Raw genomic sequence first — 12252 nt, 5'->3', positions numbered from 1 at the left:
AGAGAATATGTTTACCCTGAATTCCCTGCATTCCTCAAGGCAGACAGACGAAAGCAGACCTTGACCCCTGCAAACCAACGTTCACACGTGCACTCACGTGCACTCACGTGCCTGCACGCGCGCGCACACACTCACACACACACACACACACACACACACACACACACACACACACACACACAAATAGATTTGCACTCAGCGACTCCGCACACTCACAGAGGAAACGTCTGCACGCCCACCGGTCTCCTCACGGGTCCCAGCGGCCACAGCGGCATGCACGTACACTATACCAACTGTAGTTTCTGTGTGTGTACGAGAAGTGCCGTTTAAGCGATCTGCAGGATTCAACACAATTCCTGCTTTAGCTCAGTCGAAACTGCAGACGACAGACCAATGCATGACCCCTGCCCCTCCTGTGTGATCTGCAGCTGCCGTCTAATGTCACCTTCACCTGTCCTTTCTTTTGTACCCTAGCGTCTCTAAAAGAGAGTATGCACATGCATCACATTTCCACACACCCCCCTCATCTAGACTCAGTGGAAAAACATTGAGCAGCATGGAGCATTGGAGTTTGGAAGTGCTCGTTGGAAGTCCTGCGGTGGACCACCTTTTTCCAACTTTTTCTAAATCTCACATAATGCAGGAGGCAGCATGCAGGACGTTGCATTATTGAGCTCTTCCAAACACCTGCACGGAAGTTCTTGATAGAAACTTAAGTAGCTCATAACATGTCTACGGTGGAATTTCATGACACAAAAACTCTGCAGATAGAAAGTAGTTTTTTTGTCACTCAGTAGGCACTCCCACATAATCTCCAGGTACGATGGTGTCACGCACATAGCCTCTATCTGTGGCGAAAATAGCTGATCTACAAGCTCATAATGTGGCGTGCTGAAAAGCGCCGTGAGGTTGTAGATCAGCTATTTCCGTTACGATATTTTTAGTGTAGAGGGGGGGGGGAGCGCTATTAGACCCCTGGGGGGGACTCATGGCTGCCATGGTCAGATGAGCTGCGTTTATTGATCAATTGATCGTGTTCCAGTTTGGATCAATGGAACCACAGTAGTGATTCATTGATGATATCACAGTAAAAACTAACTTTTCAATCTTAAAAAACATACCATGTCTAGTATTTTTATTTATTTTATTATTATTCTTATTAATATTATCATTAAAATCATAGTGGTCATTGACCCACGGTTGTGGTAGGGTTTTTAAGTGGTTAAAATGGATGGCTCCTTTCTACAGTTGCCTGGTGACCCTGTCTATGCTGAGTCACAGTCAGACGTATTCTCTGCACCTTATCTATCATCGGCAGTGTTTGTCTATACGCCCAACTCCTAATTCAATTGCCTTCCACTGCCACGGGATGATAAGGCGACAGGGTGGTGTGAAAATCTAATTGAATGACAGAAGTGAGTGCCACCAATCAAAGCCGCGAATGGGAGGGCCGAGATCAGAAGCCGACCTGAACAACGCTTATCCTGATGGATTCCTATCACCTACATGTCCGATCAATACAACAAATACATAATTTAGCCCCCACTCTGTATGTTTTCACTGTACATTTTTCACATACGTGAAATTTGTCCTCAGCAATACATTTACCCATCCTAACTATTAGGAGCAGAGGCCGCTATTAACACAGCGCCTGGGGAGCAGTTAGGCGTTAAGAGGGACACTTCCCAGGGCTTGAGGGGCGAACCAGAGACCTTCTGATTCCCAGACGTCCTTTCAGACAGCCATTAAACTATGGCTGCCGCAAAGTCATGCATTTTGAAAGCAGGAGAGTGGCACTCACACCTGATGCAATGCAATATGTTTAATTCATACATAGTAGCTTGTGGGCCGGAAAAAGATGCAATGCATCGCAATGTGATGCGTTGTAGATCGACTATGTTTGGCACATAACATCGGCTTGCAGCTAAGTATAAATCAAGCTTCATCACAACTCTACACCACAGTGAACAAGACAGACAGACAGACAGACAGACAGACAGACAGACAGACAGACAGACAGACAGACAGACAGACAGACAGACAGACAGACAGACAGACAGACAGACAGACAGACAGACAGACAGACAGACAGACAGACAGACAGACAGACAGACAGACAGAGAGCTGCTATTTTCACATTTGTTGCCTCTTTCTTATATTATTTGACAATTTGGACAATGTTTGACCAGTTTTTATAGTATAGTTTGTTGATGACTTTTGATGGAGCAATGAGCTTTTTTTTTAGATATATTTTTGGGCTTTTTCTGCCTTTATTGGATAGTGTTCAATTCATTAGTATTCATTAGTGCTCAATATCAGCAAGAGTACGCATGTTACCAACGAGAATCTGTATGCCGGAATATTCAGGGTGAGCGACAAAATAGCAGCCAGGACAATGAGACTCGCAGGACACTGCCAAAGACACCAAGAGCTCCCAGCCAGCAAACTGGTGCTGTGGGAACCGGTCACGAGGACGTCCCATACTAACATATGTGGATGTACTCAAGAAAGATGCAGGAGCGCAAAGCACCAACGAGTTGGCCGGATGTATGGAGAACCGGGATGACTGGAGGCGACGATGGAAGGCTCGTCTGAGGACGACCTAGAGAGTACAGTATGGTGACAGGAAATGGGGAGAGAGATGTAGGGGAGTGACACGCAGCAAAGGTCGTCAGGAACGGGAGTCGAACCCGCGACACGCTGGCTTAGGTGCTCGGACCACTACACTATCCGCCCGGGCCAGCAATGGGCTTTTTTCATTACATTTTCTTTATTATATACTGTATATATTAAAAAAATGTCACTTAATTCACTGTCATCTGGGGACACCCCCCCTTCCACCCGACCCACAGGCTGAGAACCATAAGGCTGAGGAAACTTAATCCAGCCAGTAGCTGTGGATTCTTTCAGTGAATGCTGAAAATAGCTCCTCCTTCTCCCTGTCATCGTGCGTGGACATTTGATTTGCACATCTCCTGTCTCCGTACATCCAGTCCAGATGGCCTGCTATCTGACCTATGAGACGGTAGCAGAAAAGGAGTATCGACCTCATGCCGCCCCCTCTCTCTAGGAAGATCAGGCCATAATTAGGCCTAAACTGTAGTCTTACAGCCAACATTGTCTCCAATACCGTAAAACTGTGTTTGAATACTGAGCAAACTGGTTTATCCCTAAGGGATCAGTGCCGATCCATTCCATCCATACTGATTTGGTTTTTAGGCAGACTCGGGCCCTCCGCCGCTCCGAGAGACGTACAATAGGTCAAACATTGACTCTCCGTCTTCGTTCCGTTATAATTCAACACAGCAGCACGGAAAAACAATGGAAAGAAATAGTTTTTTTTCTTCCCCCCTCCTCTATTCACTTTTAGAGTAAAAAAATATACTGCATTTGCCATTTGTAAGGAATACAAGAAATACCCCCGTAAAATGCCCCAAATGCACACTGTTTCTGTAAAGAATGTAAGCCATACAGTACTACTACCTACCAGAGAAATAATATCAATGTGTCATTATAGGTATTTCCACCTGAAAGAGTTCTTAGCCTCTTTATCATCACTTCCTGGCATTTAAATGCCACCAAATGAAGTGTTGCCATAGTTGGACTGTGAACAACGTTGTTATCACTTCTGACCTCATCTCTAAGTACAGTCTGTAAGTACAGCCCCGGGACACTGGCAAACAAACATGCCCTCAACAGCACTGTGTCAGTACCAAGTCACCGGCGATACGCCAAAAGTGGCCACTCGAGTCATCTGCTAGGCATCTGTTTCAACTCCTTCCGTCAGCCGTCACCCACACACACTCGCCCGCTTTATGATTGACAACAAGAACACAGGCCTGGCCTGTCAGCAGAAATGGCAGGACGCTGTGTAATGATTCACCTGGGGGAATTTCTTCTGTGCCCTGACTCTATGCGCTCTATATAAACCAGGATTGGAAAAACTCAGGCAGTCTAAGTGATCTTACAAGAAAAACAACAAAAATAGGTATTACTTCAGCGCCCCGAAATGCTATTAACTTCCTTCAACTGACAGGGCTCTTTGCTTTAATAGATACATTAATTCCAGGCTCTGCTGGAGACGCCTGGACACGCTTTATCTTTTTTTGGAACAGGCACTGTTCCGTTGGTGACAAAAGAGTTCCTCGCATGCAGCAGGCCTGCCTGGTACTATGGCAGGAAAAACAATGACTTAACGGAACAAGAGAGTGAAATATCCCTCCCTGTCTGCCCTTTGCTTCCCCAGACTTCCTGTTTGACCAAACTAAATCCCAGCTGAAGCTGCAGTTTCCGTCCTCTCTCTCTCTCTCTCTCTCTCTCTCTCTTCTCTCTCTCTCTCTTCTCTCTCTCTCTCTCTCTGTCTCTCTGCCTCATTCTGTTTTCTCCCTCACATTCTGTCTCTTTCAGCCCAGCCCCCTGGCCCTGGGTCACTGAGATTCAGCCCAATCAGCTGCTTCTTCAGATGGCTCCCTCGTACCCAGGAGGGAGGTGAGGAGATGGTTAACAGAAAGGGTTAAAGAAGGAGAGGGGTGGACAGACACACCATGGAATTAGGGGAAAGGTGAAATGGGCCAGAAATAGAGACTAGCAGACCACAATAAGGCCTAGATGACAGGGGCAGCAACAGGATGGGACGGAAGGATATAGGACGAGAGCAAAGGAGGAATTGTAGTGTTAATAGACAATATTGTGTACAGCCCATGTAAAGGCAGGTTGCAGTGTAAGTGTGTTGGAGGTGCAAACTTGAGTGGATTTGACTCCTTTTTGTGGCTCGGGAGCATTTTGTATAAGATGGTGGTTGTTGCAGGTCCCTGCACCACAATTTGTTAAATAAATAACTGTATATGTAAATACTGTATACGATTTATCTCACAAATGAAATGCTGATAGCTGTGTTGTTTGCACCTCCAAGACAATGGCAGATTTTACCACACCCCCAAATACCCAAACATGTTTGTGTCACTAAGAACGAGACCTCTGCTTTGTAGCAACACAGCACATCACTTTAGATTATCAATCAACCTCACAGGTAAACATACACAACAAAGGTCAAGATGGCAATCTAAACATCATTATATACATGAGGCTCCTTGTCTGCAACAATTTGACCAGTCGATCCGCACCCTAACATGCAGGCTTGTGCCATCTCGTTGGTTTTATGCGGTGACTACATGGCAGGGGAGGTGGCATAGTCCATAACCCCATCATATCAGCCTGACAAGGCCAGAATAGAGGCTGGCATACAGATGGCTCCTCCGGGTGTTTCAAGTGTAAAAGAGGACCCTGCGACAGGATGGAATATTGAGCCGTTGTTCAGAGATAACTCAACAGGGAGCCGCCATTGACCTGGCAAGCATCGAATCGGTGGATGTGACAAGACAACATTGTTCAAAGAAGCAGAAACCATTCTCCGCTGGAGCTCAGTGTTCTGCTCCGATGCACCGCTCATATGGCTCCCATTTTGTTTTGTTGTACCTCTGGAAAATGAGTGCCGCTGATTTGGTAGGAGGGGAGTGGAAGCACACATTCTGGGCCTGGGTCAGGTCCAGCTGGCAAAGAGCTCGCCAAGCCGACACAAGGACAAAGCTCCTGGCTGTGGCGGTGTACTGTATGGCTTTCCAACAGGACAGAAGACATTCCTGTGCCAGAGAGCCCCTGGCACCATTGTGGAAGCTGTGGCATAATGACGGGCCATCTACACGTCCTTTTCGCTTCGCTTGTGGCGTTTAACTTTAACTTTCAGCTATGGAGGTACAGTAGCAGACACCAAAAGTGGTATATTGTATTTTCACTGGGCCACAAGAGCATTCAGTGCTGTACTGTACTGTACTGTAGGTCACTCTAGGGATAATAGAGCTACTTTAGAGCTTTTCTATTTCTGCTTGTAAATTCTCTGAGAGGCCTCCGTGAAAGCCACTATCAACATTCCCACAGCGAGAGCTCTGCTAAAACAACTAATAGCTGGTAAGTGTTTTCTGCGGCAGCACTTGCTCACCTATAGTCTTGGCTCCTGTCAAAACCTAAGAGTGAATACAACTGGACTGTTGACACTCACACGCTTGCACTGAAGCATATTAAAGAAAAGTTATATGGATTAGCCAATGAAATACTTTTTTGTCATTGCATTAATTTAACCTCATCTGGCGGATGAGGATCTTATTTTAGCAGATGTATGTCGGCTATTTTTGGTGCAAAGATTTGGAGTAGAGGGAAGAAATGAAAGGAACAAATATAGAGCCTTGGGGGACCCCGGTCAACTAAGTATATAGTGTGGTTAAATGTGTCTAATTGACAGCCTCTCAGTCATATTACTGAACCTAAATGAAAGAGCTTGTGGTACTTTTTACAACACAAACTGAGACCGATCCCACAGCCCATCTGGTGACCTGGGTCAATCTGCTACTCTTTTAACAATATATGACCCATCTGTTGTTTCAGACTGAGGCAAAATACCTTTGGGTGTGAATGCACTTGCTAGATCCCCAACACTGCCATTGAGTCTTGGTGAGTTTGGCAAGTTTGGGGCCATTATAGGATGGCGGTCATTGGGCGCCGGGCTAGCTCGCACAAAGCTTTGCACAAACGTCATGCGAAACCTGGCTTAAACATTATGCAAAGCCTGGCACAAATGTCATGTGAAGTCCTGTGAAGCCAGGCTTCAGGGTCTGTCTGGCCTATCAGGAAGCCCTGCCCATCAGTCAAGCCTTCAGGAAGCCCAGAACCTCTGTCTCCCCTCAGTCAGATGGACCCGAGTTCAGGCCACTCAGCATACATGCTTTTTCAGTTCTTGGAAACCGTAGCCCCCCCCCCCCCCTCCCGCCTTTCTTTGCATTCCATCCATCAAGGGGTCTTATGAGGCACACACCCCTATCACCCTCCAAGTCATGCCTGACACGCAGCGATTTGGTGACTTATGGATAGAAGATGGATGGACAAAGCTCTCTAAAAAGTCTTAATCCTCTGTCCCACATACATGTCAATTGCGGGATGTAATTAAATTATCGAGAACAAAAGTTGAGGTGACTCGTATCATATGCAGTCCTCTTATTGCACCTGACATGCAATTCCAATGCTTGTCTTTGGAACCCTATTGACCCAAGCTTGTCTTGGATCTCATATATTCCTTCATGACAATGATTTTGTCTTCCCCTTTTCCTCCTGTGTCCTTATAACAGTGATTCTTAAACATTTTCATGTTAAGAAGGGCCCCAAAATGTATTTGTATTTGGTAGCAGACCCCCAATTGAAAAGATTTTGTGCCAGCCAGTCAGCCACTGCATCCAGGGACCCCCATAAGAGTAGATTTGTGAATTGTCCAAAACTAACAGGTCTACAAGCTCACGATGTATTGCATTTTTCAAAAGGCTGAACAATAAAAATTTAGCTTAAGTGCTAATCTGCTAGGAATCCCCTGGCACTCCTGGGTGTTCCCGGACCCAACTTTGAGAACCACTGCTCTACAAAGATTGAATAGAGGCAGATCGAGGGCAGCTCTTTCACTGGTGACAACCCGCTGCCAAAGGCCTTCCCGGGCAGGACACTCTTGATTAGGCCATTAGTGGACAATAATAGGAGTGGGTGGGAACACAAAGGAGGAAGACACTTGGCCTCAGACGAATCACAACAGGGATCCTTTTACGTCTGGTAAATTCCCATCACGCACCGCTGCTGCACCAACCGAGACTCAATCTCTCCGTTCCCATGAACGGCTCAGAGGTGGTTAGTCACATCATCATCATCTTCTCCTTGCAAACAGTTTGGTTTCACCCTCATGGATCATTACTGTTTCTTCTCTGTGATGTTCTCTTGGTTTAACAAGGAGGGAACACCAGCCTCAGCACCAGTGTGGTCTCCAGATTCACAGCAGAAAAGTTACTTTTCTCTTCTGTACCCACGTTTTTCACCGATTTTGCCCCCCTATGATATCTATATTTCTTTTCTTTTTTTGGGTAAAAAGTCATGATGAAATATTAAAGAAGAGTACCTAAAGTTGCCATGTATTGCTGTACTTCAATATATTTTGATGAGTATTTTTATGGAATATTTAACATTGGGTAAAATATACCCGTGTTTAGTGATGGTGTGACAATTGAGCTTGCAGATGTGCTATTTTCTCTATTTTTGAAGGATTTGTGCACTTGTGATGAGGAAGGACACACACCTGCAAGGAGACAGACAGATTTCCTTCTTTTCTAATCATGTAACCACATACTGAGCAGTTTTTTCTGTGAGTCAGAGGGACTACATAAACGTGTACAGTTCTATACAAACCAGACAGCATTTACCTGGCACGACTTTAATATGTACAACAGCATGTGCCTGATGTGCCAAGTGACTAAACCGTCAGAAGTGGGATAAGACGGGCTGTGATGGCCCTCTGCAGTGGCTTATCCATCTTTAAAAGCCCGGCAGCTCTGTCACATCTGCCTGCAACCTGCCTTTATGTCACTTTGCTCGCCAGAGCCGAGCCGAAAATCGACGAGAATTGTAAATAGCAGAGCGGTGTACCACAGTATGCGAGCAAACGTTTTGGAGTTAATGAGAGGGCTCAAGCGCCGCAGCTTCTTAAACTAGGGCAAAGAAAGAAAGAGAGAAACACATGCTGAGCCCCGAGCACTGCGAGCAGCACAGCTTGCCTTAGTTGGAATCCTTCACGCAGACCTCACGTCCCACGAGGACACACACACTGTACAAAACCAACAGAACACATGTGCAAACTAGCCAATGCAGTACATACATAGAAGTATGCTCCATTTCCACATGTAAATAAACAAAAAAGTTAAATACAAGAGATGGGGTACGATGGCACATCAAACCCCCATCAAACACCTGGGTGCTGCCAACGCAGTGCACAGAGCCGGTGGGAATGCAGTAATGTATAGGCCTACTAGAATGAGCTTGGAATTACAGTGTTCTTTCATACGCTTCCATTACAACCTCACTAAATACAAGCTTCTTGTGATTGTTCCCTCACCAACACAGCAGAGGGAAAAGGCAGGATTACAGGGTGAATAGCCAGAATCGTAGGCGAGGGTTTCACTTTGAAGTTGCGGCTTTGATTGAAACCAACACAAAGTTGGGGTTAAGGTAAACTCAAGAAGGTTGCCAGACGGGTCCAAACACACATGGTGATACAGGAGAAAAACAGACAGGAAATGAACCCACCTCCGACGAACTGGATGCCACCGGCCACGCGCCCGATGGTGCGGGAGATGAGGTCGGAGATGCAGCAGCCCATGAGGGCGGTGAGGGCCACCAGGAGCAGCAGGCCGCAGCCCACGCCCGTCACCACTGTGCAGATCCTCCACTCCAGACTCGGGATGCCCTGGAAAGAGGCGTAGCGGCCGCACTGCTCCAGCATCACCGTGGCCTGCCTCTCCTCGTCCCGCACCGGGTAGGAGCAGCGGCGGAACGTGCCGAAGGACACAGGCTTGTCCATCTGTGTGCCCAGCAGCCAGTAGGGCATGAAGAAGCCCACGCAGGAGGCCGCGGCGCACAGGAGGGACAGCAGGGTCCAGATCACGCCGGCGCAGGTCAGGCTAGACGCCATAGTGGTCGTCGACAAGGCCACAGACGATTAAACGCTGTGTGTCCGGTGCAGCAGTCACTGGTCAGCCTGACAGTGGTTGTTGTAGGGATTGATGGAGTCAGTGCTCTGTGCTCTGCTGGCCGGAACTGTGTACTGGAGTGAGCACATATAGAACAGCATGGGTCGTCTTCAACATGTCAGACACTCCAGCTTTCCTGGCAGGAAAAGAGAATGACAGAGGAATATCTGGTTTCACTATTATGGGAAATGGTACAGACATATAGCTACTCACTGTATGGAAATAAATGAAGTCTTTAATTGTTTCTGTTAAAGAACTGGACGCTTGGAAGAGGGTAGCAATATTATTGCAGACAACAATATATTAATAAAACATTCTGTTCTTCATTAATAAGTTGTAATAACTATGTGACTTGCACATTGTTGCAGTCACAGTTGTTTATACACATGACGATGACGTTCTACTTGTTGGCTTAGAATGTGTACACTTTGTCAAACAAATTATTAAGATAGCCTATAGTGGCTCTCTTATCTGTAAGCACGTTTTTTATGCAGAATAATTGAAGAATGTCGAATAAACGTTATAGAAGACATGCACGGCGATAAACGATCGAAATCAATATCGGATCGCGGCGGTGACAATGACGTGCTTATCATAATTATAATGCCATTAAACCTATCTGTTCATTACTGACAACTGGACTTATATCGATTTCTCCGTCCTGCTTCTTGGACCGTATACTTTCCTTGCTGTGGAAATTCTTAACCGGGGGACTGGAGGAATCTAGCCTTGGATTGCATCGAGACTATCATAGATCAGATTTTATCGAGTCTGACTTTTACTTTCAATCGATAAAATACATCTGATAGTCTTGATTATTAAGGCTTGGAGGAATCATGCAAGACGAGTTATAACGACGAGCAAAAAACGCTTGCAGCTTTGAATGCAGATATATTAAAGGAACATCTTACATACCTCAGAAATAAGAAACGTTGGGTTTTTTGTTTTATTCCTGCGATGGTATTTCCATTTGCGGACCCAGCTGTGCCGCTGCTCTTGCTGTTCTGGTGGTCTCAAGGCAAACTTTTCGGTCGTTTGAAAAGAAGAAAAAACACAACAACCGGCAGGAAAACGTCCGTAAATAGTAGGCGATAGTGGAATAAATCCCAATTCACTGATTTCCACACACTGTCTCCACAATGTATACTTAGGGGACGAGGTGACAAATGATCTGGGTCTGTGGCCGGCCGCGGAGGAGCGTGTAGTTGTCTCTAGCGTTCCAGTTGGGAGCGAGTAGAGAGAGAGAGAGAGAGAGAGAGCGAGAGACTGACTGCGGGCCCGGGGGCCACGGCTTGGAGAGGGGGACCATCAATCACACCCTATACCCCCCCCCCCCCCAATCTCTCTCTCTCTCTCTCTCTCTCTCTCTCTCTCTCTCTTCCCCTCTCTCTCAAATTAATTATGTTTATGATCACATATGTAGGCACACATCACAGTTTTACAAGTAAAAAAGTGGAGTTTTGTGCAGTTTACATGATTCACTGTAGTGTTGTAGTGTGACGTAGCCTACTGTTATTAAACAATCAGCTTCCGATAAGATAGGTCTGTTGTGTTTGTTGTGCTGTTTGCCTAAAGCCCAACCCTGCCCAACCCTCTTGTAAACAAGTGTAATGCTTAATTGGATCGTCCACTCACAGTTAACAGAGTTTGTGCTTGAAATGTACTGTAATTCTGCAAACTGTTAATAAATATTCATTCATGATCCCATAGTGGCTCTCATCATGCTTCATATATAGCCCACAAATTATATGTATTTGGCTGTGATTGATTGATTACTGATTGATTTTTTATTTCACATTATGTAGAATATACATTTCAAACGAAAGCAAATGTGGACCCCCGGCCATCTAAAACATGGTCTAATACATGGTCTAATACAGTCTTTGTATTGAGTTGTGCTTGAATTGTACTGTAATTCTGCAAACTGTTAATACATATTTCAATCAAAACATATGTTGTGCATGATGGGACCCCCAGAAGCAAATATTTGTGTTAAAATGTTTGCTTAAAAATATATACCGGTAGGCTACATTTGCACAAATGTTCATGATTTTTCATGAATAGCAGATCTACAATTATAAGCTCATAGTGCAGCATTGTAAATGTGTACGTAGGCGTTTCTGCTATTAGTTTAATTTAGCCAAACTAAGTAGGCTATAACATAAATTATGGTTTAATAAACGTACGTGGTTAATATGATTGTGAAGCCACATTAACACATTTTGCTGGGGACCCCTGGGGCTGGGGGTCCCCGGCCGGACCCCACATGGACTAATAGGCTACAGTCCTGCAACAAATTGCCCTCGTGATTAATACAACTGTATATCCTTAGGTTAGTCCTTTCCGTTTAACTGACACATATAACCACGCGGAGGAACTGTCACGTTTATTCCTTGAATCTACACGGACCATTTTATTGACGCACCAAAACACCCTGACTGTTTTTGGTTGACGTGGAGGGGTTTGTTTTGGTTTGTTTACAATGGCTGAGATTAAAGCAGACATTTCAATGGACAACGCCAACAGTGTGAACCAGAATGTCAGCGTCCCTTCGCAGCAGACTAATAACCCGCTTTCGCGGAAGCTCAATAAAATCTTGGAGACCAGACTTGACAATGACAAGGTAATAAGCTAAATATAGCTA

The 12252-nt window shown here is 45.5% G+C and overlaps 2 protein-coding genes across 3 annotated transcripts in view; one reads left to right on the top strand and one right to left on the bottom strand.

The window, feature by feature from the left end:
* Nucleotides 1–10825, bottom strand: part of LOC306931909 (LHFPL tetraspan subfamily member 6 protein) — a 59650-nt gene extending 48825 nt beyond the window's left edge. Inside the window, exons 1-2 of the mRNA XM_079513581.1 lie at nucleotides 10524–10825; nucleotides 9166–9744 (exon numbers count right to left, since the gene is read on the bottom strand). Of these exons, the coding sequence (XP_079369707.1) occupies nucleotides 9166–9550 (385 nt within the window). The 5' untranslated portion in view covers nucleotides 9551–9744; nucleotides 10524–10825. The remainder of the gene's footprint in view (nucleotides 1–9165; nucleotides 9745–10523) is intronic.
* A 1168-nt stretch (nucleotides 10826–11993) lies between these two features.
* cog6 (component of oligomeric golgi complex 6) overlaps nucleotides 11994–12252 on the top strand; it is a 59344-nt gene continuing 59085 nt past the window's right edge. For both annotated transcript variants that reach the window (XR_013791083.1, XM_079513579.1), the window contains exon 1: nucleotides 11994–12231. Coding sequence is in view for 1 of the 2 variants with exons in the window: in XM_079513579.1 (XP_079369705.1) it covers nucleotides 12091–12231 (141 nt within the window). In the remaining variant the exon portion in view is untranslated. The remainder of the gene's footprint in view (nucleotides 12232–12252) is intronic.

The sequence above is a fragment of the Electrona antarctica genome (genome assembly GCF_951216825.1).
Source record: "Electrona antarctica genome assembly, chromosome: 11".
NCBI classification, from domain to species: Eukaryota; Metazoa; Chordata; class Actinopteri; order Myctophiformes; family Myctophidae; genus Electrona; species Electrona antarctica.
This window is presented reverse-complemented; position numbering and strand designations above follow the sequence as displayed.